The sequence below is a fragment of the Pinus tabuliformis genome, chromosome 4_1 (assembly GCF_031772625.1).
Source record: "Pinus tabuliformis cultivar Carrire ecotype Pingquan chromosome 4_1, CPIR1, whole genome shotgun sequence".
In the NCBI taxonomy this organism is placed as follows: Eukaryota; Viridiplantae; Streptophyta; class Pinopsida; order Pinales; family Pinaceae; genus Pinus; species Pinus tabuliformis.
This window is the reverse complement of record NC_142303.1, coordinates 909989903-910015893: the sequence shown is the minus strand read 5'-3', so window position 1 is coordinate 910015893 and position 25991 is coordinate 909989903. Positions and strand designations below refer to the sequence as shown.

Sequence of the window (25991 nt, the reverse complement as noted above, 5' to 3'; positions counted from 1 at the left end):
CACCTCGCCCCCACGATGAGAATCAGGAGGCCCAAAACAAAAACCTCGCCCCCGCTCTGCAGCTTAGCACAAAAAATGTCAGAGGCCAAACCCCCTTGGTGAGACCGCCAAAACAGTGGGTCGGAAGGAGCGCAGAAGACCGCCGAGGAACCAGTAGAAACACGCCGCCGCCGCCCTGCTCAAGGCACAAGGCAAGAAACCGGACCTCTGCAGATGAAGCTCAGAGACAATGCAGCGCGGCTATCAACCCGGGAACACCAGACGAGATGGGTCAGAGCCGCAGAGGAAGTTGAGGAAGTTGGGAGCGGAGGCCGAAAAAGAGTCCTCGACACAAGCAACCGGCTCCGCAGAAAGACAAAACCCCACCAGACGCAGCTAACCCCGGCGCTGATATATCTCTGGCAGCACGACGAAGAAGCAAAGCACCAGACGATGGCAGCAAAGAGGGCGTCCAGAACCCACGCAAGCGGCAAGCCCTGCCGCCGCAGGCTCAAAGGCGGCAACCAGAGCCGAGTAGAAACCCTAGGTTCTCCGCCGGCGAGCTCTCTTCCCAGTTCGCCCTCTCAATTTTCAAGAAATAGAGATACCTGCTACTTCTATCAAATTAAAATGATATTCTAAAAAACCTAGAAATCTGTGCAAGATACCTGTACACAGATCAATCTTCAAAGTCTATTACCCAGCAAATGCAAATAAAAGCAGTAAAGTATTAAGAACAATATGACCACATAAATCTGAAAGAGGAACATCACGATCTGAAAACCCAAAGTCTTTGCGTTTTATTAACCAAAAAAAGTTACAAGTGCTTTCTTAGAGCAAGTACACGATTCAGAAATCAGATCCAAATAATGGAGAGAGGCCTCTCATTTATAAAAAAATTCTCCAAAGGCTAGTTGGCTTGATCGCCGTCAAAGCAATCTCAACCGTTGATGAAGATCAAATGATCTTTTAATCATCACTGTTGAAATAAAGTTGCTTTTTGAGGAAATTTAAATTTCACTTTTAATTTCCTTTTAAGTAACTCAAAAATGATTATTTTGAGTTAATTGCCACAAAAAGTTGACTTTGACTTAACTACTCCCAAGGGTTCAAAATATCTTGAAATTTTCAATATTTCCTTGGCCAAGGACCTCCAAAAATTAAAAACCTTAAAACCCATGAATTTTGAATGTTGGAGAATTTAGTTTTTCATAGGAACTAAATTAATTAAATTTTTGGCTTTAGCATTTTAATTTATTTTAGCCAGAAATTTTAATTAATTGACTCATGGGGGGATTATTAATTTTTCCAACCCTCTAATATTTAGCCATGGTGTCTAAGTATGAGGGACCATGCACTAAATATTTTTTATATGGAATATTACATTTCTAACCCATGAAGGGGGAACACCCATTCATTATACACCCTCAATCATTACTCATTTATGCGACAAAAAATATGATCTAGTAGACGAAGTGACTTGTAATAAAATAACTAACCAAATAGTTAGAATTATTCCAAAATCACTTTTATAGAGACTCGATAAATAATACTGGGACTCATTTAAAATCCTGATAACAAAATCCACCCTAGCTTTGGGGTGAGGCTGGAGGAAAAAACTCTACTGATCATCCGTGTTTAGAAACACACATGAATCGGTGAGACTAAAAACCTCCTAGGATAGAAATCATGATTAGAAAAATGAACTTATCTAAGTTGTTACATACATTTGTCTTACTAGGATCATTTACGTTACAAAATGCAGATTGGGTTTACAAAACTCAGTGTATATATAGCTGGTAATGATGAATCTGTGGATGATGTGTGTGCTCAGACATGATGGAAATCCATGCGTGAAAAGATGTATAGCGATGGAGTAGCTGGCATGGACTGGTCAACACTTAGCACCTCCCTAATAAACTCCATTAACTCCCTTAGATGAAAAAATCAAAATTGGGGACATTACACAAGGAATCTTAGGCTACCTAGATGTTTTTACATGGCTTCATAGACATATTAAGATCCTTTTTACAAACAAGGCCCACAGGGTTGCAGAATTTGGATTACAACGACAATATGGAAGCTGCATGATGAAGATGATCTTGAAATTTTTTTAATTGCTAACATGAACTTTGCTTCTTGGGGGAGTTGACACGTGTGGTCAACAAACCACATGTCCACTTTTGGGAGTTAAGTATTTATTTGGATGCCACATGTCCACTTTGTGAAAATTTCACTATTGAAATTCTATTGCAGCAACTGGAATTAATTCTTGTAACTGTAAATTAATTTAGCAGTTTATTGCTACGACAACAACTAATTAATCACACTGCAATCTTCACAAATAAAAATGTTGCAGAGGATTGTTGATTTCTAGTAGCATCGGATGTGCTCTAAGCCTCAAAATGTGCAGGGAGGCTAGGCCACATGTATTCCAGAATACTCAGAAATCGTTTTGGGAAATTCCACTCGGAGACAATTTTATTAAAATAATTAATTATTTTTAATAGGTCCATAAGTCTAAACTTAGGAAATTAAAATAATTAAAGGCTATTAATTAAACTGGGGGTGAAACTTCTAGAGGAAGACGAGGATCAAGCCAAAATGATCTGAGCTATTGATTAGAATCTAATTTGGGCCGTGTGAAAATTCTATAAGAGGAACCCCTACTGCAACAAACTGATGTTACTTCTACTTGTTAGTCCATACAAGTTATTTATTGTGTTCGAAGTAAATACTACTGCAGCCTTCACTTAATTAATTATAAGCAGAAACAAGATACTGAGCAAGAAAGAAAATACAACACAATAGACACAGTTGTTTTTGGACAAATGTCCTCCAAAAAACCCAATGCGGGAAAACCAGTGTAGCAGCTCTGAGGGTTTATTATTATTAAGCAGTAGCAAATTCTGAATATATCTCTGAGTACCTCACAGGGTTATTTAGTTACGAGAGAAATACTGAGAGAAAGAATTGTGAAGTTACCTAACACTATCACTAGAAATCCTGGTTGATCCAGCCCCAAAATGATTGCCCCCGGTTTTTCTGGCTGCCTCTGCACTGCCTCTACGCAGTATCAACATCAACCCAACGTCAAGCTCTCTGGGGACAACGTCAATCCTCTGGATGGTCGATTTTGTGAAATTTTTTGAATCTAGAAACAGAAATCCTATTGCAATGACTGGTTTAACATTTCCTACTTGTTATTTCATTCAATAAGTTATTTAATTACATAAACATTGATGTAAACACTACTGCAATCTACACTGACATATAGATCATAAACTGAAGCAATAATTGAGACACACACACAAGGGACACCATTATTTTTGGACAACATGTCCTTGGAAAAACCCAACTTGGGAAAACCGGTGCAACAGATAGAGGGTTTTATATTATTAAGCAAGTAGAATCTGAGTACAACAGGTTGCCTCTCACACTGGCAAACCTTATAGAGAAATCACGGCAACAAGAAATACATATGAGGGTTTACCTCGTCCCCAAGCCCCGACTGATCAAATGAGCGATCTAACACCTCCCAGCAACTACTGCGCAGTCCCTATGCAATCACTGCGTGGGCTTGCATCTTGCCTCTAGAGGATTGCATCACCCCTTCTGCTGGATCAATTTGCTGGATGAAGACTGTCGTTCAACCCTCTCGGCTCAAAACTTCGCTTCTCCAGTACAATCTTGGACTAAAGACGACACTCTGCACTGCCACTGTGTGAGTCCCTCTTGGACTGCGTGAGCCCCTCCTAAGTTGTGTCGGCCTCTGCGCTGTCTTCCTGCTCTGGCTGCCTCTCTGCTACGTACTCTTTGGCTGGGAACTTACTCTTCTATCCAAATCTCTGCATCTGCCCCTCACTGCAACAAATCACTGGTTCGATTCTCTTAGCAAACCACACCCCAGAAAATCGAAGTGACTGATCAATATGCTCACTTGGTGTATCTCCAACTGACCCTCAAGCTTCCTCTTATGCTTTTCGTGTTGATGAATCAATGATCGAGACTTTGGAACTCCTTTAAAAATATTAATTATTTTAATAAAATCGTCTTTGGGTGGAATGTCCCAAAACGGTTTCTTGGTTCTTTGGAATGCATGTGCCCAAGCCTCCTTGCAAAATTTGAGGCCTAGAGCACATCCGATGCTACCCAAAATCAACAGGTCATTGATTGTCAACGAGAGGATTATAAGAAGAGGCTTGATGGGCATTTGAAAAATACATCGGGTGAGAGATCAAAGATCGATTTTCTCAAGAGAGCAGCGTAGTAATTGCCGGAGAAGGTGATCGAGGAGATTTCTTGCAGTGAGGGGTAGGGATAATTTTCCGGAGGAAGTTTTCCTGATCCAGAGAGTACAAGGCAGAGAGGGCAGAGAGTAGTCCGGAGAGGCAGCGCTGGGCCATGCAGAGGCAGCATAGAGCTACAATGTGGCAGCGCAGAGCTTTAGAGGGAGTTGGTATTTCTATTGGGGAACAATCAGGATCTAGTGCTGGATCCAGGGTGTGAGGCAGGGAGGCTAGAGGGCCGAAGTTTCCAGCGAGCAGAGGATCGAGAGGAGGTGCAACACAGTCCTAGCAGCAATCACGCAGTAACTGAATGGGTGTGACGCAGTACTGCACAAATGCTCATCTCTAGCGCACATCAGTGCCGGATTTCCCAGTGACAGGGTGAGATCATCTCACTATCTTTTTGCCCAGTTAGATCTCTGTATAGGATTTCCAGTTTGGGCATCTAAAGAATTGTACTTAGAAATTACTGCATAATAATACAAACCCTCAGCTACTACACCGGTTTTCCCGCATTGGGTTTTTCCAGGGACATTTGTCCAAAAACAACAGTGTCACTTGTGTGTGCTATTTCTTTCTTGCTTAGTTCTTGTTTCCGCATATTATTTACGTTGTAAAGGTTGCAGTTGTATTTATTTCGATGTTTACTGTATAATACTATAAATAACTTGATTCAGTAAGAGAAATATAATCAGTTGCTGCGATAGTGATTCGGGGATTCTAAATTTTCACAAAGATAAATTGGAAACTGCGAAAATACTGGCACACACACACAAAAAAATAATACTATTATTTTTGGACAAATATAACTAGAAAAACCCAATGTGGGAAAACCAGTGCAACAATTGAGGGTTTTTATTATTAAGCAGTAGTGAGAAATTCTGAGTACAATCTATGGATGGCCAACTGGCAATCCAATCAACAAAATTATCCGGCCAAAATATCTGTGAGGAAAATATCTCAACACCACATCTGATCAAGCTTCGACAATTGGCAAAACTAGCTAGTTGTACAACCTCTGCGCAGTGCTTGCACAGGCTCTAATTCGCTAAACCCCAAAACCGCTGGAAAAATGACGTCCTGGATGGCTCTGCCTCTGGAAGGAATTCGCTTGGCCTTCTGGAGAATATCCAGACCAACTACAACTAAATCACCCTTCCCTTCTGCAAAATTGATCTCCCTCTGAAGCTATTTGCGCTGGCTCTGTGCCACTTCTCTAGGAAATACGACCCTTCTGTTGCTGACTCTTCGGAACTGGAAGACTTCCTCCGGACTCACTGTCTCTTCCCCTCTTTATCTTTGCGTCCCCTCTCTGGCTCAAACTCTTCAGACAAATTGTTGTTGCTCTTTGGAAAGTTGAATTGCCCAAGGAAATTGATTTCAAGTGTGTTCCTCCATCTACCCATCAATTTCTTCTTATAACCTGACTATGGGATTCTAACAGCCAAGATCAAAACTTAATCAATGGATGAGATTATTTCCTAGTCGATCCATGTGAGTTTTTAGAGAAATCTCACATTCCTCAACTAATTATTGTTAATTAATTATTTTCTCTAAGTTAGACCTAGGAAAATTTAATTACTGATTAATTAACTTAATTAAGGCATTTCTAGATGGATTTTCCTGAAACCGTTTTTGGGTTATGGATTCCTAGTGTCTCTTAGCCTCTCTAACAACTATCGAGACTAAAACGCCATCTGATGGTACAAAAACTAACACACTTTAGAAGGTTGCAAGCAAAGGCATTGATCTTAGAAGGTTACTTGTAGGAAGTTGCAAACTAAGGCATTGATCTTCTATCCTCCATCATCTTGTTTTTTAAAATCCTTTAGACTATTTTGGTGGGGTTTACTCTCCGAAATCATCTTATAATTTCTTGATTGTATGTGTTTGGGGACCTTCCCTTTGAACTCAAATCTGAAAATTACCCTTAAAAAATCCTTGGCAACCCTATCTTGAAGATCCCCCTTAATCCCTAGTTTTTCCATCATTTGATTGGTCGTAATAGAAGTAGAAGTCTTAGGGAACTCTTGACTTGGTTTAATTAGGCTCTTAGATCCCTAAGGTCTACTAGGGAGAACCCCCCTTGAGCTAGAGGAGGGCTGGCCAGAATTGAGAATAGGGTTGGTGAGGTGACAGTTGCTCCACTCTTAATTACACAGGGTCTCACACTTGAGCTTTTTGGACTTTATCTTGAGAAGTGTGAGATTTTGCTATAACAAGCACTTTATGTCATATTAGCAATGCATGATCTTTGTAGACATCTTGATATGGTAAGTTTATGTGTTGCCTTTGTCACTTGTGACTACTGCATTAGTTTTCACCATAGAGCATAGAATGACATTGTTCTCAGATTGTCTTATGCTCATGGTACGAATTCAGCCCAAAGATGCATGTGTAAAGGTTTTCATACAACTGTAAATCTGCTTGATGGCTTCAACTGTCTTTTTGTTGTTTACCTAACATGATTTTTCCGATTGTACTGGTAGCAAATGTAGAGATTGCACTCACTTATTTTCATCAGCTCTTATTAATAGATATTAAATATCAAGTGATTGATTTCTGAGCATTCCCCTGGGTTTGCTGGTTTGCAGGTATATGAAAACAAAATGGATTGTCAGAAATAAATCCATGCAAGAGAGGGATAAATCATGGGCAAAGACACATGAATGGGGAGGGCAAAAGGTCCACAACTTAGTTCTGGATCTTAGTGGATTTTATGTGAAGTCTGCACAGATTCTTGCTACTAAGGCTGTGAGTTACAATTTTGGTTCTTCTCTTTCTTTGATTTCAAATTACTGACCATTTTTCTTCTAGAACATGACAGTGTAATGCAATATTCTGATTTAGCACCTCATCGTTTTCATGGTCAGATTCTGTCTAACATTCCCTTTTTTTACATCTATAGACCATGGCATTTGAAAATTTCATGCTGTATGAAAAGATAGCGTGTTGAGCTCTTTAAGGCTTTGAATACCTCTGCCTAGGCCCTAGTTATTTTATCTCAAAGTTGATCATAAGATAGTGCTATGGCATTAGAGATGTTTCCAATTTCATGATATTTATTTCTATGAAAAGGCCAATTTTGAACTGATGAGAGCAGAAACTAAAAAGCTTCATTTTTCTCATTTTGTAGCTGTTGATGTGCTTTTAGATCTCTTTATCTAACAGCTCCACAACCTGACAGCTGAAAATGATATTTCTCATCCTGTATAGCATTACTTTAGCTTGCACTGTTGTAGTTGCCATGAGAGGTAACCATAATATGGAGTAACTATCTAGAACTTTATGAGTAATTATCGAGGTCTTAGTGGAACTACAAGCATAGTTATGGGACTACAAGATCTGATACTGTATCAAATAAGGGAATTGATACCTGTAGTTGCATTGCGCTGAAACTATGGGTTACTAATGATGGCAGTTAAACCTCAATTTAACAAAACTAGTGCCCAGTATCAAATATTGCTTTGCTAGAGTTCAAGCCTCCACCCAACAACGAATTGAAATGAAATGGAGATGTATTAATGTCCACTAATGACCCAAATAGGTCAATGGGCTGAGGAAGTACAAGGTGAAGGCCTTGGGTATCTTTTGACCATTTTTGTAGTTCAGAGATCTTATGCCACTATAAAGACACAGTCTTTCTCAACAACTCACAGTTGTAAATTGACAAAACTGTACATGGCCAATGTAACACCCCAGCTTGCCCCCATGGGGTTAGGTCACTTTGTTAAGTTTCCTTAGGGCTATATTGTTCTTTGCTTAAGATAATTGCATTATATCATTTACACATTAAATTCACCCCACAGTATTATAACATTATTACATCAATGCAATTATGTAGAAAGAACAACATCATCAATAATGCAGCGGAACTGTAAAAGAAACATCAGAAGAAAAGCATGCACACAAAGAGACACAAGAATTTGGTCGGACACCAGGGAAAAACCCCACGAGGGGGAAAACCTGGAATTCATCTTCTTCTTCTATTAGATTTCAATGCATCAATTGTTCAACTGTGATACAAAGTGCTTTCATAGAGAAATACATCAAACCTACAACAAGGTTACTGGTCATTGTCAACAAGCCTTCAGCGTATATAAGAAACATAGATGCCACTGCTGCAAATACGATGATATATATATGTAATACTGCTCTGCATATACTGGAAGTGTTCTACATAAACCAATATTGCTCTGGATGATGCTTCTCAGAATGTAAGTGCCATACCAACATTGTATTCTGAATATAAGTGCCAAACTAATGTGTATATAAACTGCCAAACCAACGCTGTGTGTTGAAATTTGGTACCGGAGGACAGGTGGTTCCCTTAGGCTTTGATCTTTGGCCTAAGGAAAAGTGTCCAAAAGAATTTAATTTTTCTCCTAAAGTAACTTTATAATTTTTAAAGTTAAATCTAATTTAAAAGTGACTATAAGTGATAAAGTTACTAAGTCTAATTTTAAAGTGACTTTTATAAAGTCAATGAAAAATTAGAAAGGAAAAGTGACTTTGGAAATAAATGACTAAGTGGGTCTTTATTAAAGTGGAGTGAATTAGAAAATAGAAAGTGAGATTTAAATGAGAATTTAATCTCAGCCATTGATCTAAATATATTTCAGCCATTGGATTTAGGGATCACCCAAAAGTCATTTAGGGTTGGGTTAAAGGAGGAAAAAGAGGAAAAGGTCATTCATTCTTTCATGAGCAGATTGGGAGAAGGAGAGCAAGAGAGCAAAAGAGATTTCTGAGTAGGGAGGAGAAGGAGACAGCAACTTGGCACACATTCCAAGGCAGCAGTTGAGCAGATTTGTACAGCTGGTTCAGCACACAGTGAAAGGCAGATTTTGGCACGATTTTTCGAGGAGTGGTTTGCACAAAAATCGAGCAGCAGTTTTCTGATTTTTCTGCACGCAAAACGAGGGCCGTACAAGCATTTATTGCAGTCCGTACGACGCATTTAATGCTGAAAGTGGGCATGAAAATCGAGGAGGCCGTACATCATTTATTGTTGTCCTGTTTGCTGTAATTTCCAGTTTGCTGTGAGGCATGGGAAAAGAGATAAGTTGTAAATTTGCTTGCTGATTTTTTCGCTGAATATTTCTCACTGTGAAAAAGGCAATTTTCAGAAATAAAGAAGAGCTCTCAAACTGGTTTTCCCCAAGAGTTGTAAGGGGTTTTTCCAGGGTCAAGTTGACCAAAAATCTCAGTGTTTAAATGTGTTTTAATGGCTGTTTATTACTGCTGATTTTTATTTCTGCAATTTCCAGCATTCTGTAAAATTTCCAGAATTTGTGTTTTCAGCAATAATTATTTTTTTCAGCTTGTTAAATGTATGGTTATGGGAAATGGCATTTAACTACATGGGAGAAATAAGGTGAAACTGAAAACCAGGGTGGGAAAACAGAAATTTCTACATGGTATCAGAGGTTGAGTGCTGAAGGGCAGTTTGGGACAGCAAAAGGAAAAATTACAGTTGCTGATTTTTCACTCAGAAAATTCCAACAAGCTGATTTTTTCATAAACAACAGTTTTATCTTTACTACAGCAGTGCTATTTTTCAGTTTTAGGACAGCAGGATGTCATTGGGATTGAGGGTGGAGGATAGGCTGGATGGGCATATAAATTACAGTGTTTGGAAGGAGAGAATGCAGAGTATCTTTGAGGAGGCAGAAGTCTGGGATATCATGGTGCATACCACACAGAACCCTGTTGTTGTGCCTACTGATGCTATTTAGTTGACAACTTATAATAAAAAGAACAACAAGGGTAAGAGGCTGATTCTAGACGGAATCAAAGACCATTGCATTCCTCATGTGAGAGGAAAAAGCAATGCCCATGAGATGTGGACAGCATTGTCCAATCTCTACTAGAGTACCAATGAGAACCGGAAGATGGTCCTGAAGGAGAAGCTGAAGAATATTAAGATGGGTAATGATAGTGCAGCTGGATATCTCACAAAGATTACTAATGTGAGAGATGAGTTGGCAGCGATTGGAGAGGCCATTCCACCCACTGAGTTGGTGCGGATTGCAGTGAATGGCCTCCCCCGTTCATGGTTGAACTTTGCTGATGAGGTTTGTGCACGTGAGACCCTTCCCACATGGGAGAGGTTTTGGGATGATTGCATTCAGACAGAGATCAGGAAAGGTCAGCTTGGGGCAGCCAAGCCAGTTGAGTAGGATGAGGATGTAGCACTGGTGGCAGGAGGCAAGAAAGGCAAAGGGAAGAAGCAGGCTTCCACAAGCAGTGGTGGGGGCAAAGGCAAAGGTAAAGGTAAACAGGGTAACACACAGAAGGACTATTCCAAGGTGAAGTGTTGGAATTGTCAAAAGATGGGACACTATGCAATTGTGTGTCTGGAGAAGAAGAAGAAGGGTAAGAACCAGGACGTGGCAGCTTCAGCAGAGATTGAGGACTTTGTAGGTCGTTTTGACCGGAAGTTTGCGTTCACTACGTATGAGTCCTCTAGTGCAGGATCACCTGCCACACAGGTTCAGAGGGAGTATGCTTTTCCCTCGATTAGCGAAGCATCTTCAGGTATCTGGTATGTGGACAGTGGGGCTTCACGTCACATGACAGGAGTCCGTGAGTACTTCTCAGAGCTTTCAGAGAGTGGCACTGATATAGAGGTAGTACTCGGTGATGACAGAGTTGTTAGAGCAGTCGGGGTGGGGACACTGACATTTCAGAGGGAGTCCAAACCTCCCTTAAAAGTGTCAGATGTTCTTTATGTGCCAGGGATGAGGAAGAACCTCATATCCGTCTCAGCTTTGGAGGACAGAGGATATGAGGTACTGTTCAGGGGAGGACAAGTGTTGATGTATCCAAGGGGCACTCTAGCTAATTCAGCTAGAGTGGTAGGTGTACGCCATGCAAAGGTGTACAAGTTTGCATTCCAACCCCTTTTGGCATTGAGCAGTAGTACCGGCAGCAGAGCTAGCAGTTTTGAGCTATGTGAGATTTGGCACCGCAGGATGGGACATATGTATCATGGAGCCTTGAGGACATTGCGGGAGATCACTACAGGTGTGCCAGATTTCAGTACTGATCACTTTGATACTTGCATAGGTTGTGCGATGGGCAAGTTTGCCAAATCCCCTTTTCCCAGCAGTGACAACAGAGCGACTGGGATACTTGATTTGATTCATTCCGATGTGAGCGGTCGGATGTCTCATGTTTCCTTGAGTGGATATGAGTACTATGTTTTATTCATTGATGATCACTCCAGGAGGACCTGGATTTATTTTTTGAAGACCAAGAGTGAGGTCTTCAAGCGGTTTCAGGAGTTCAGAGCTGTTGTGGAGACACAAACAGGTTGAAAGATCAAGTCCCTGAGGTCAGACAATGGAGGAGAGTACACCCTTGGAGAGTTTGTTGATTATTGTGCGGAGGCAGACATTAGGAGGGAGTTCACTGTTCCTTACAACCCCCAACAGAACGGGGTTGCGGAGAGGAAGAACAGATCCGTCATAGGGGCTGCCAAAGCCATGTTACATGATCAGGGGTTGCCATTGTTCTTGTGGGCAGAGGCCTGCAACACAACTGTTTACTTGCAGAACAACAGTCCGCATCGTGCCTTGGGGCACGACTCCGGAGGAGGCTTTCTCTAGGAAGAAGCCTGATATTGGTCATCTTCATATCTTTGGATGCATTACATACTCCTATATACCCAAGGAGAAGAGGACCAAACTAGAGCCCACCGTAGAGAAGGGTATCTTTGTGGGCTACAGTGAGACCTCAAAGGCCTTTCGGATTTACATTCCCGCACAGAGGAGAGTTGTTGTCAGACGGGATGTGAAGTTCGAGGAGGACAGGGCCTTTAGGAGGTCACAGGAGTTAGAGTATCTGGATCAGCCAGACCCTCAGCAGCAGTTGAGTCAGTCGCAGGGATCCAGTGGGCAGGGATCAGGAGGATCAGGAGGTACATCTATGAGGATGTCAGGTCCGTTAGTGAGCATTGGCTCACCGAGCCAGAGAGGTGGTGCTCCGGGCAGCATGTAGAGCAGTTCACAGAGCAGTTCACTAGGGAGTCCACTGATGGACAGTTCACACGGTACCTTAGCTTCTACAGGTTCAGGTGCAGGCAGGAAGACAACAGACAGACAGTCAGGAGTTCAGGCTCCTGATGATGATGAGGAGGAGGAGTTTCATTCTCTGGTGGGAGAAGTGCGCTCAGGGAAGAGGAAGCCCAAGTGGCTTCAGGACACCTTGAGAGATGCCTCATCTGTTGCTGAGCCGAAGAGGCCGGTCAGAGAGAGCAGACCACCTGAGAGGTTTTGTAGCTATATGGCGATGGTTACCAGCATCCTTGACTCTGAGCCTTCTAGCTATGAGGAGGCAGCTAGCCAGTAGGTCTGGAGAGAGGCCATGCAGGAGGAGTATTCTTCTATCATGAAGAATGATGTTTGGGAGGTGGTGCCGAGGCCTGAGGGCAAATCCGTGGTTACTTCCAGATGGCTTTATAAGGTAAAGCATGTTGCAGATGGTAGCATTGAGAAATTCAAAGCGAGGTTTGTGGCTAGAGGGTTCTCCCAGGTAGAGGGAGTTGATTATGAGGAGACCTTCGCTCCCGTGGCTCGATATACTTCGATCCACTCCATTATATCGATAGCAGTAGAGATGGGTTGGAAGATCCACCAGATGGATGTGAAGACCGCATTTCTCAATGGCTTCATACAGGAGGAGGTGTACATTGAGCAGCCACAGGGCTTTGAGGTGCATGGGAAGGAGTCCCATGTGTGCAGACTGAAGAAGGCCCTTTATGGCCTGAAGCAAGCTCCCAGAGCTTGGTACTCCGGGATAGATACATACTTGCAGGGGATGGGTTTCACAAAGAGTGAGGCAGATCCGAGCCTTTACTTTATTGTGATAGGTGAGGAGCCTCTCATTCTGGTGCTGTATGTGGATGACTTGGTCATTACAAGTGCAGAGAGACTCATAGAGCACTGCAAGAGAGATCTTGCGACAGAGTTTGAGATGAAGGACATCGGCTTGATGCATTACTTTTTGGGTTTGGAGGTGTGGCAGGAGGAGGGGCATTTCTTCCTGGGGCAGGGGAAGTATATTGTGGACATCCTTAGCAGATTCCACATGGAGGATTGTAGACCCATGTCGACACCGATGATCACCAACTGGAAGAAGCTTCATGCTTCGGATTCCGAGTTGGTGGATCCCACATTGTACAGGCAGCTGATTGGTTCCTTGATGTATTTGGTCAACACTAGACCAGATATCTGTTTTGCAGTCAACACGATGAGTCAGTTTATGTGTGAGCCTAGGAAGGTTCACTGGGTGGCTGCAAAACACATTTTGTGGTACTTGCAGGGGACAGTGGATTATGGTCTGGACTACAGGCAGGGAGATGCAGTGAGATTGGCAGGATACACTGATTCTGATTGGGCAGGTTGTGCTTCTGATAGGAAGAGCACTTCAGGGTGTTGTTTTGGGTTGGGTTCAGCAGTAGTGTCATGGTTCAGCCGGAAGCAGAGTATATGGCAGCCAGTCTAGCTAGTTGTGAGGCTATTTGGCTTCGCAAGATGTTGTTTGGATTATTTGGTCAGCCGTTGAGACCTTCAGTGATTTACTGTGATAATCAGAGTTGCATTAAACTCACGGAGAATCCAGTATTTCATGACAGGTCAAAGCATATCGGGATCAAATATCATTTCATCAGAGACTATGTTCAGAAGGGAGCTGTGAAGCTTGAGTATATTTCCACTGATGAGCAGGTTGCAGATATTCTTACCAAAGCCTTACCACGGGGCAAGCATGTCTACTTCAGAGACAAGATGGGTGTGGTGAGGAACACCTCCCTCGGTAAGAGGGAGTGTTGAAATTTGGTACCGGAGGACAGGTGGTTTCCTTAGGCTTTGATCTTTGGCGTAGGGAAAAGTGTCCAAAAGAATTTAATTTTTCTCCTACAGTAACTTTATAATTTTTAAATTTAAATCTAATTTAAAAGTGACTTTAAGTGATAAAGTTACTAAGTCTAATTTTAAAGTGACTTTTATAAAGTCAATGAAAAATTAGAAAGAAAATGTGACTTTGGAAATAAATGACTAAGTGGGTCTTTATTAAAGTGGGGTGAATTAAAAAATAGAAAGTGAGATTTAAATGAGCATTTAATCTCAGCCATTGATCTAAATCTATTTCAGCCATTGGATTTAGGGATCACCCAAAAGTCACTTAGGGTTGGGTTAAAGGAGGAAAAGGTCATTCATTCTTTCATGAGCAGATTGGGAGAAGGAGAGCAAGAGAGCAAGAGAGATTTCTGAGCAGGGAGGAGAAGGAGACAGCAGCTTGGCACACATTCCAAGGCAGCAGTTGAGCAGATTTGTACAGCTGGTTCAGCACATAGTGAAAGGCTTTGGCGCGATTTTTCGAGGAGTGGTTTGCACAAAATCGAGGAGCAGTTTTCTGATTTTTTTGCACGCAAAACGAGGGCCTTACAACGCATTTATTGCAGTCCATACAGCGCATTTAATGCTGGCCGTACAACAGCATTTAATGCTGAAAATGGGCACAAAAATTGAGGAGGCCGTACAACATTTATTGCTGTCCTGTTTGCTGTAATTTCCAGTTTGCTGTGAGGCATGGGAAAAGAGATAAGTTGTAAATTTGCTTGCTGATTTTTTTGCTGAATATTTCTCACTGTGAAAAAGGCAATTTTCAGAAATAAAGAAGAGCTCTCAAACTGGTTTTCCCCAAGAGTTGTAGGGGGTTTTTCCATGGTCGAGTTGACCAAAAATCTCAGTGTTTAAATGTGTTTTAATGGCTGTTTATTACTGCTGATTTTTATTTCTGCAATTTCCAACATTCTGTAAAATTTCCAGAATTTGTGTTTTCAGCAATAATTATTTTTTTCAGCTTGTTAAATGTATGGTTATGGGAAAGGGCATTTAACTACATGGGAGAAATAAGGTGAAACTGAAAACCGGGGTGCGAAAACAGAAATTTCTACACTGTGTTCTGAATATAAGTGCCAAACTAATGTGTTATGAGTAGCTGGAGCGATGTCATTCATATTGAATTCATACATTCTTACTAAAGATTGTATTCCAGAATCCATACATAATGATGATGTGAAGTGATGCTAAGCAATGCTGTGATTACAAGCAACAACAACATGATGCCCATATTGTGTAGAGAAACCATTGTGACTATGAGATATGTGAGAACCGCAAATTATCTCATCTATGAAATCATATTGCGGAGATGTGCCTGTGCCAAATGGTGATACATGGATGCGAGGGTTGCGAGGCTAATCATTACTACAGAGATACAAGAACAATGATAATTGCAGATATAATACAGGGATGTGAGATGAATGGTAATTGCTGCTAGACATATGAAGAGAGATATGAAACCGTTCCAGGGCAAGACAAGAAGTGATTATAGTAAGACAGATTCAGAGCAAGAGGATAGTTAATTACAGTGAGACATTTCAGAGCGAGACAATCACATTGATACAAATATACAAGATGTTGTAAGAAGAAAGACCATATGCAAGAGTATTGCTAACACAAAGATACAAGTTACTTGTAGCTGAATGAGATCCTTGAAGCCATGCGAGAGCCCTGTAGCCTTGTAAGAGATTAGATGTGCGACTGCCCTGAGGTGCCTCAGATATGCCAGAATATAGAAGCCAGAATGCAAGTCCTGAAGTGAGAGAGGAGACTTGAGAGACCTTTGCGTCATTCCTCAGAGAAATACATATCCGAAAATCTCAGTTAGATCCGAACCATCCAAAGTTTCAAATCATCCGAAGTTGCAGAGCAATCCGAATTCATCCATACCCAAGTGACTAATATGGTTGGGTATTTATAGTTGATTCAACGTGTGGTAAGTTGACATGACCATAATTGAAGGCGACATAAATTTAATTTCAAATTAATCTTTTCCCTCCATGAATATGTGGCTAACTTGAGGTAATATGGAGGGAAATAATTAAATTCAAAATTTTCCTCAAAAATCATATATATATATATATATTCAAATGCTTTCCTAAAATAAAATCAATAATAATAATATTTTGTTTTAGTCAATTCTTCTTTCAAGGATTTGCTCTCGGGGACTTAGGGTTTCCTTTAGGGAAATTAGTCCCAAGGCTGCCAAATTTTAACACTCCTTCTTAGCTAGGGAGGAATTTCCATCTGCATTAGTCCCAAGGTTGCCAAATTTTAACACTCCTTCTTAGCTAGGGAGGAATTTCCATCTGCATGAGAGATCTCTTCTTGGATAACATGACTTAATATAAGAAGGCAAGCAGTTGCATCATCATTGCATCTTAGAAAAATATTGCATGCTCAAAGGTAGGGGAGGTGAATCCTCTAACTCTACTAGTCTCAAAGCTATATCAATAAGGCATCCATCTCATCATATAACTTGTTTCCTTTGATTGTCAGTTGAACAATCTCAATCCAATAGAAGAAAAATAATCGTCATAGGGGAGCTTCAACTACCACCTTGTCAACTCAATCATCAACATGGGGGAGCATTTGGCTTCCACCCTATATTGAATAATCAATTTGGTCATCTGAAGTAGAATCATCATCATTATCAAGTCATATCTTGTCTTAGTTCATCTCTGCCCATCTCCATTTGTTGAATAATCTCGAATCTAAAGAGGAGGAATCTGACATCATAGAGGAACAACATCAAAGAGCTTAGCTCAATCCAGAACACCATCAGAGAGCCCTGCTCAACCTGGAACCACATCGGGGAGACTAGCTTAATCCAGAACATCTGCCAGTGGGGAGCCCAATGCTACAACCCGAGAACCTCGTAATCGGGGAGCCAATGCTACCACCTGAAATCCACCAACAATAGGAGGGATGCCACTTACCTTATGAGGTGAGGATCGCACCTATCCTACTACCTCCTGATAATAGGAGGGATACCACTTAACATAAATGTTAAGGATCACGCCTATCCTATTATTGTTGATTTTCCCAACATGACACTAAAGAGTCAAGTGGTAGAACCCCTGCATCATAATCCGAGCTTGGGTGAGATACCTGAGTTACCAAAGGTAAGGATCACACACTCCAAGCCTCCTCAACCCATTGGCCAGATGGGGAGGGAGAATCCCAAGAAGCCCAACTTGTGGGTATGATGCCAACTAGGGTATACTCTGCTAGACCAAGATAGGGGGAGATACCCGACTTGTCATAACGGACAAGGATCACGCACACCCTATAGGCTATGAGTGACAATTGGGGAGATACTCGACCTACTGCAAGAGTAGGGATCAAGCACACCTATTGTCCATAGTTCCCTCAATCTAGCCCTCAACACTCCATTCCCACCTTGGGAGCTCTACCAAAGGGGAAGAGCTATGCTTAGTGTTATCGATTAGCAAAGACACTTATCCGAAGGGGTGACATCTATCAGTCCAAGCTGCTCTCTAAAGATCAAAAACATATCAAGGTGCTCATATCAGATACCGATTCAATCAATTTACTGAAGAGTTCAATCACACTGCCTTATGCAGTACTTTCAAGCCACAATCCTCTGTTTTGCTGTTTAGTCAGGACATCAAATCAAATATTATCTTAGAGCAATACATTTCATAAATAAAAGATTAACATATTCATATTTGCTCCCTCTCACGCAGAGAGACAACAACCACCAACCTAAGCTTGTCTCATATACCAGCGTTATGAATATGTCTTTGTCTCTGTTGTCACTCAAATTGTACACAAAATTATGACAACGCTTAGGGCAGGGGCTGGCACTCTAATCCCTGCCCTCTCTTTTTAAGTTGCCTCCTAAATGCAAGCTAAGGGGGTTAGTCTCGACTCCCTATGGATGAGATGCTGAACAACTTGTTGGGAACCAACAAGTTAAGGAGACACAACTGAATGGCCTAGCAACTTGGTTGAAATTAAGAGGCAAGTATGATTATTAAGCATGATTTGATCAGATTCATTAAGATCACAAGTTAGAGATCAATGCCTTAAAAAATTAGTTACTTGCACAATGTGAATTAAATTCCAAGTTACCGGATGAACAATTGTTGTGAAATGCAAATTCTATCCTATATGATGTGCAAGGCCTATAATTATGTGAGATGTGAGCTCTTGGTAAATAGTAATTAGATGCCCTATCTAAGTGAGTCCTTCTCCCCAATTCTTTTGGAACTAGTCTCGAACTCAAGTTGTAGAGAGAAGTGCTGGGGAAGGAGGCTAAGGCCTCATTAATGATACCTACCTAGGACTTCTAACCACCTAGGTTCCTCCGTTCATACAAGGGATTGCCTGCAAGAGAACTACAAGGTCACCTATGTTAACTGCGAATGAGGGTCTAGAGTCCTCACATTGTTTGGAAAAGGTGGTCCTATCTGTTGATTTTTGGTAGCATCGGATGTGCTCTAGCCATGAAAATTGGTGGAGAGGCTAAGGCACATGAGATCTCCAAGACCCAGAAATCGTTTGGGGAAATTCCACCTGGATGGAGAGATATTAAAATAATTAATATTTCTAATGGGGTTTCTATGTCTAAACTTAGGAAAATTAAAATATTAATGCATATTAATATAATATGGGTGAGAAAGTTCTAAATAACGAGGATCAAGCCAGATCTAATCTTAGCCGTTGATTAGAAACTTAATCTCGGCCGTTGAATCGTCAATAGGAAAATTATAAGAGGAGGCTTGAGGGTCAGTTGGAGATACACCAAGACACCAAGTTGATTAGTCAATTCGAATTTCTGGGGCAGGATTTGTTGAGAAATCGAGTTAGTGATCTGTGGCAGCGAGGGGCAGTTTGGCAGAAGGCCAAGAATACATAGCAGAGAAGCAGAGATAGTGTCAGAGAGACAGCGTAGAGACAGCCTGGGTTGACACAGAGGTAGCCAGAGTTGATGCAGAGGTTTGGAGGGCCAGCGTTGGTGACACAAGAGGCCAAGAAACTGACGCAGAGGCTAGTAGAGCTGACGCTGGGCAAAAAGAGCTGCGTTGTGGTGTTTTCGTGGGGCAGACTGAGCACTGAGAGGTAGACGTAGAGCTGTAGATGGTGATGCAGTCCCTGGAGGGTGATGCAGTTCTAGAGAGAAGCTTGGAGCAGCTTTCGCTGTCCAGCTAAGGAACAGTCGAAGTCACTGTGGAAATCATCATCCAGTTGCTAATCAGCCGAAATATTTGTCTTTGGAGCAAGGTACTTCTGCCAAGGAAATCTCTGAAGGGTGAGCCATTTTTGGCACCCTAGTTGTATTCAGAAAATTGCATAATATTAAAACCTTCATGTCTGCTGCACCGGTTTTCCTGCATTGGGCTTTTTCGGGGACGATTGTCCAAAAACAACGGTGTGCCTTGTGCTGTCTCAGTTATTTCAGTCGTTGATCTGTATGTGTGTGAAGGTTGCATTTGTGCTTATTTCGGTATTTATATTAGTAAATAACTTGTTAATGGAAAGAACAAGTAGGAGATAACAAACCAAATAATGTAGTAGGGATTTCTGATGTGTCAGACATATAAATTTCCACATGGTATTAGAGCGATTGCAAATCATAGGAGGACTAAAGACACCCGCAGAAATCTGAGAATTTGCAGAAGAAGCAATTGTCCCGAGAGACAACGTTGTTCCAGAGCAGAAGCAACAAGAGAAGAAGTGACGCAGAGCCTGCGTCATCATTTCGAGCCAAGGGAAGGGCCAACACAGAGGCAGAAGAGGCTCACGAAGAGCCACATCATCCTGCTCAGCCAGATAGGATTGACGCAGTTGGTTAGAAGAGAAGATTCAGCCTTTGCTGGGATTGTGCAAAGCCTAAAAGGCTCAGTTTCTTTAGTTGTTGGGGCTTGGGGAGTTGTGGATAGATTGTGATTTGAGGAGCTGGTGGGACGCTATTTCTATCGATACAGAATAGTGTTTAAGGAGATGGAACCAAGGTAGAAGGAATCACTACCTCAACGGATTTCTAGCCAAGGGATTCAAATTCGAGTTGCAGTTGCAAGGAGGATTGGAGAGGAGCAGTTCGACAGCTGGCCAGAGGATTTCCAGGAGTGAAATCAAGACTCAAAGGGAGTACAGAAGAAGAGCTGAAATGGCAGTGAATGGACAGAAGGATTAGGACAGGTTGGACGGGGCTTCCAACTTTGTCATCTGGAAGGTCAGGATCCTGACGGTCTTGGATCGTCATCGCATCAAGGAGTTTTCCTTGAAAGTGGTGGCTATCCCAATTGACCTAGCTGAGAATGAGAAGTATGGGGAGGCGATGGCGAGGGCGAAGTACATGATTCTAGATGGAGTCAAAGATCATGTCATACCACATATTGCTGAGAAGAACATAACAAAGGAGAGGTGGGACACCCTGACGACCTTATACTAGGGCTCTTTTATGCAACGGAAGATGCTATTGGAGAATCAGCTGAGGTCATATAAGATGCATAAGGGAGAGCAGATAGATCCATTCCTTCTCAGGTTGCAGGAGATTCACGACCAACGTACTTTCGTGGGGTCTGCACCGGATCCATAATTTATGGTCAGGACTGCCCTGAATGCAGTCTCCGAGGAGTGGGAGGCATTTGTCCAAAGTATTTTGGGTAGGGACACTCTTCTCGGTTGGGAAGAGATGTGGGCAGCTCTTCGATAGGAAGAGATCAGGAGGATGACCAAGACAGGGAGTAGTGGTAAGGGAGTTTGAGTCAAGAAAGAGGAGGAGGAGGATGCGTCTCTAGCATCTGCAGGACAACAAGGGAAGAGGAAAAAAAAGGACATCTCCAAGGTCAAGTGCTTGAACTGTGGGGAGCTGGGACATTATGCATCTCAGTGCCCTAGGAAGAAAGGCAAGGGAGAAGCTTCTGATTCAAAGGAAGCTCCAACTAAGGCAGAGAAGGATGTCGAGACTGATGATGATTGTGCCATGAGTGCTCATGCACCTCTAGAGAAGAGGTGGGGTGACATCGAGTTGTAGTCGAGAGGACTACATGCATGGGCAGGATCCTTGAGGTGCCCAAACTCTTGGATCACATCCGGCTACGGGAGCCCTTAATGACAGTAGCATGATGACAAGTGTCGGGTGGAGCAAAGTGTGGTGGAGCGGCAAGGTAGGGCTAGAGTGCAGAAGTCTATAGCAACGCAACAGAGGTTGTAGTAGTGCGAGAGGCACAGAGGTGTTTGCAACAGTGCAGTGGCAGCAGAGGGAGCATAGGATAACAACTGAGGTAGCTTCAACATCACGAGGCTTCCAGACTAACTGGGATGTCAGTATTTGGGTGAAGTCAGTTACTTACTTCTCGGTTACTGAGTTGCAGTGCAACAATTAGCAGTGGCAGTGCTATGAGTAGCATGAGGCAACATTTTGAGAGGGAGCTGCAGTACAGATGTAGCAGTGGCAGTGGTAGTGTCATGGGCAGCAGTGTAGGCAGCAACAGTGCAGTGCTCTCTCTAATTTGGTAGAGATGGAAACAATCGTGGGATTATACTTGGAGTTGATGCCACCTATCTCGGAAAGGGTGTAGGGAATGTTACCCCAATTGGATGAGGGTAACTCGATTCATTTATAAGAATCTCTTTTATGTACCTGATCGAAAGAAGAACCTGGTGTCCATTTCGGCAATGGAAGTCAAACGTTTTAGGGTGGCATTCATCGATGGAAAGGTACGTGTTTGAAAATAGAATTTTCAAAGACTCTTTTTCTCATGGGTTCAGGGTTGGCAATTTGGATCAAGTTGCAGGATGGTCCATTGGGGATCATGTCAATTGACATATCTCATCTATAACACTGGAGGTCTACTTATGGGGCCCTACCCGATGTGAGTCAGATGGTGACAAGGATGCCTGGATTCAAGAAGAGCATGAAGGTACATGTCTGAGATGTACCGAAGGAAAATCTTACAAGGGGACCATTCCCCTTATGTAGCAGGTCCATAGGTTTGGAACAACCCAAGGAGTTTGAGATTCATGATTGGGAATCTCATGTATACAGGTGGAAGAAAGCCCTCTATGGCTTGAAGCAAAACACACCCGGCATAGTATGAGAGGATTGATAGTTATCTGATGAAGCTGAGATTCACTAGGAGTGAAACCGATCCAAACCATTGCTCGAAGGTTGTGGAATATTGACCTCTCATACCGTCACCTTCTAAGGACAACCTATTTCTGACAGGTGCAGACCCTCTCATTTGCAGAAGTAAGAGGGAGTTGGATTCCGGATGCGGAATGGTAAATTGCAAGCCCGTGACTACCTCGAGGATCTTAACTTTCAGAAGTTATATGGTAGCGATGCCGGACTAGATTTGGGAAATGCCTCTGAGTTTCATAAACTCATTCGCGTTTATGTTCTTGGTGAACTTTTGTCCAAACATATGTTTTGCAGTTAGCACGATGAGCTCATATATGGTTGAGCCTCACTGGATTGGTGCCAAGAATCTTCTGAGATATCTTCGGGGCACAATCTCTCATGAATTGAGATACACTGTCGGAAATGTGAAGCTGCATGATTATTCGAATGTTGACTAGGCAGGCAGTGTGGAGGATCGCAAGAGCACTTTTGAGTGCTGGTTCTCTTTGGATTTTGCTTCGATATCATGGATGAGCAGGAAGTAGAAGTCGGTTGCTATAAGCACCGCCGAGACCGAATACATAGCTACGAGTATGATCTCGTATGAAGTTGCCTGGTTGTGGAAGCTCTTCAGTGAGCTATTTGTACACATGATGGATACCACTGTGATCTTCTGTGTCAACCAGGGGGGATTCGATTGTTGAGGAATCTCGTATTCTATGATTGCTCCAGCAGATAGACATCAGATACTACCTTATCAGGGATATGGTACGTTGATGAGCGAGGAGGCTCCATCGCATTGAGACTGATGTACAGGTCGTAGACATTCTGTCAAAGTCCCGGGGAAAGGTCAATTTGTGACTATCCCGAACGACTTGGAGTCGTTGAGAGACCCTCTTATGAGGGTCTTGCATGTTGCATGCATTGAGCTCTAGGAGCTACGGGGGGCTTGGGGTACTTACTGGTGCAACATGCGACCATAGGGCGACTCACCCTCCCCTAATGGTGCACTGTGTACAAGGTGAATGACTCAGCCTTCCCCTATGATACCTTGAGGCAACTTAGGGATAGGATGAATGGTTCTCTTGTCAAGGCATCCTACCCATGCAGTCTGGGACTCATGGGAAGTACTTCTTATTTGGCCAATGAGCAGGGAAATGGTGTTAGGGGCCATAGTAGTACTATCGATGGATGCATCATTGTATCTATTGTACTCCCTATGCTAGGATGACCTCCATTGTTCTGGGAGCAATGAAACTGATCTGGAATCAGTATGAGTGGTTTGAGACACTCTCTTGTGATATTGATCTGGGATCAATAAAACTGACTTTGGGTCAGCAGAGAATGGTAGGAGACATTCTCGATCAATTCTTCTTCTCCATGGTTCAGCAGAGCAGAGCAGTGCAGGGCACTGATGGCGGAGATAGTATAGTCAGACATATGGATCCGTGGATGGAGTTCTCCCTAGTTGAGAGGAAGTGTTAAAATTGGCAACTAGGGCCAAACTCCATGTGGGTCATCTTATTTATTGCAGCTGATATTTTTCTTGGATCCCTCTCATCGAGAGGTGTAGGATTGATCTAAAGATCATCCGATTCCGATAAGTATTCATGGAGTTATGAATTTATTTATGTTATAAGACAATTCGTCAAGGTCGGCCAACAACCAAATAAACCCCACATGTGCTCAACGTTTTAGTATAAAAGGAGATGACTTGATAGTCATTTCTACACACACTTCTATCTTGATTTCTTTCCACTTGTCTTGGGTTTTAGTGGAAGAGAAATCTAGGAGTGGTAGCCCTAGACGTTGGAGGAATGAGGCTGCCCTAGCCGCAGTCAAGAAGAAGAAATACACTGCCCTAATCTAGAGGACGCAGTCATGAAGAGAAGCCCTAACGATATCAAGAAGGAGCCCTAACTTATACATTGGTCTCTACGCAAGTTTATAAGGAGGCCTACAACCCTAGACGCAGATGGAAGGCAGCCCTAATGCAGACCTAAAAGGCTTCCCTAAACGCTGATCTATTCTAGCCCTAAACTCTGGTCTAATTCAGCCCTAACCACAGTCAATCAAGAGAGTCTTAGCCGCAACATGAAGGTCAAAGGGACAACGTGAAGGGCTGCGTGGATAGCAGAGTCTTAGCCGTGGTATAAAGGGTCAAAGGGACAGCGTGGAGGCTGCCCTAGATAGCGTGAAGGGATGTATGGACAGCAGCTTCTCAAGGGAGGCAAGCCACACTCTTTTCAAGGACTGTTGCTGAGTTTAGAGGTGGTTGTTAGGGTACTAATGATGCCCTAACCAGAGTTGCAGAACTACAACAGTGCACTAGTATTCAAGTATAAGTATGAGGATAATTTGATGATGAGAGTGTTGTTAGAAGAATCAGTGTAAGCATGTACAACTTGGAAAGCATGGTTGGACAACATGGCAAGCATAGCAAGCTGTGGTGGGATAGCAGTTGTGACATGGCAGCAAAGGTACATGGTGCTGTAAACTCATTGGACAACACAATGTTAGGACAACAACATGTTGGGAGAGCAGCATGTTAGGACAACAGCATGTTGGGACAACACAATGATTAGGACAGCTATGACATTGTGCAGCAGTGGCACAATAGGACAACAGCAACAGCAAGTACATGGTGGCTGTACATGGTGGTATGGTACATGGGACAACTGTATTTAGTGCAGCAAGTTCATGGTGTTGCAATAGTATGGTACATGGGACAGCAACAACAAGAAGGTGCAGTAAGCATAGTGCTGCAAGCACATTGGTATTTGGTGCAGCAATTACACAAACTAGCAATGGTGCAGCAATTACACAAACTAGCAATGGTGCAGCAAGCACATGGGTGAAAGCATGGTGGCACAAGGTACAACTGTGCTAAACACTGGGACAGCAGTGCAGCATAAGGTGCATCAGTATGATGTGTACAACATGGCATAAGGTCCAACAATGTGATGATGGGTGCAACATGGTGCAATATGGTGAGGTGCAACATGATGACAAGATGCAGCACAATGATAGGTGAAGGAGTCACCTTTGAGAATCAGTTGAAGCAACATGTCTTGTATCATCTTCTTAGAGATGATCTATGCTCTTATTTGGATAAGTCAAAGTGTTGACTTGTGTTGTAAATGTACTATCTCTCTCTCTGCTGAACTATTGAAGAACATATAAGAAGAATTGATCAAGGGTTTCCCCACATTGGGGTTTGTCCCTGGCTAGTGCCACATCTTGTGTCCTTTTGTCTTGGCTTTTCTTCTGCGATTTATGTTTATGTTCTATCTGCTGTTCACTTTAATGCTGATGTGATTGCTAATCTGGAAAAGATATTGAGTTATCCGTGAAAATTAAAATAAATTGTTCTAAGCATAGAACAGACCTAAAATTAACATTAGGCTTATTGAGTCTTATCTTTTAATTCAAATCTCATCACAACTCCTTAACAGTGATAACAGTCCAATATCTCAATGGCAAATGGAGTAAAACAGTGACACATTTCCTCTTGAGATTATTAGTGAATTATGTTAAGATCTTGAGGTTAATTAGATTGGTTTTAGGACCTATTCTCAATGATTATGTGTCACTACTTAAGTCACTTATGCCACTGCTGTAAGTGCTTCATATCTGATACGAATTTTGACAGTGAGAAAAGAGGGTTGAGATAAGGAATGCAAACCCTTATATGCCAAGTTTGGGGGGTGCTCAAGAGAG

The 25991-nt window shown here is 42.4% G+C and overlaps 1 protein-coding gene across 4 annotated transcripts in view; it reads left to right on the top strand.

The window, feature by feature from the left end:
- LOC149179092 (uncharacterized) overlaps window positions 1-25991 on the top strand; it is a 395456-nt gene that overhangs the window by 119080 nt on the left and 250385 nt on the right. For all 4 annotated transcript variants that reach the window (XM_089420514.1, XM_089420515.1, XM_089420517.1 and 1 more), the window contains one exon: window positions 6863-7022. In XM_089420514.1, coding sequence (XP_089276640.1) covers window positions 6863-7022 — 160 coding nt within the window. The remainder of the gene's footprint in view (window positions 1-6862; window positions 7023-25991) is intronic.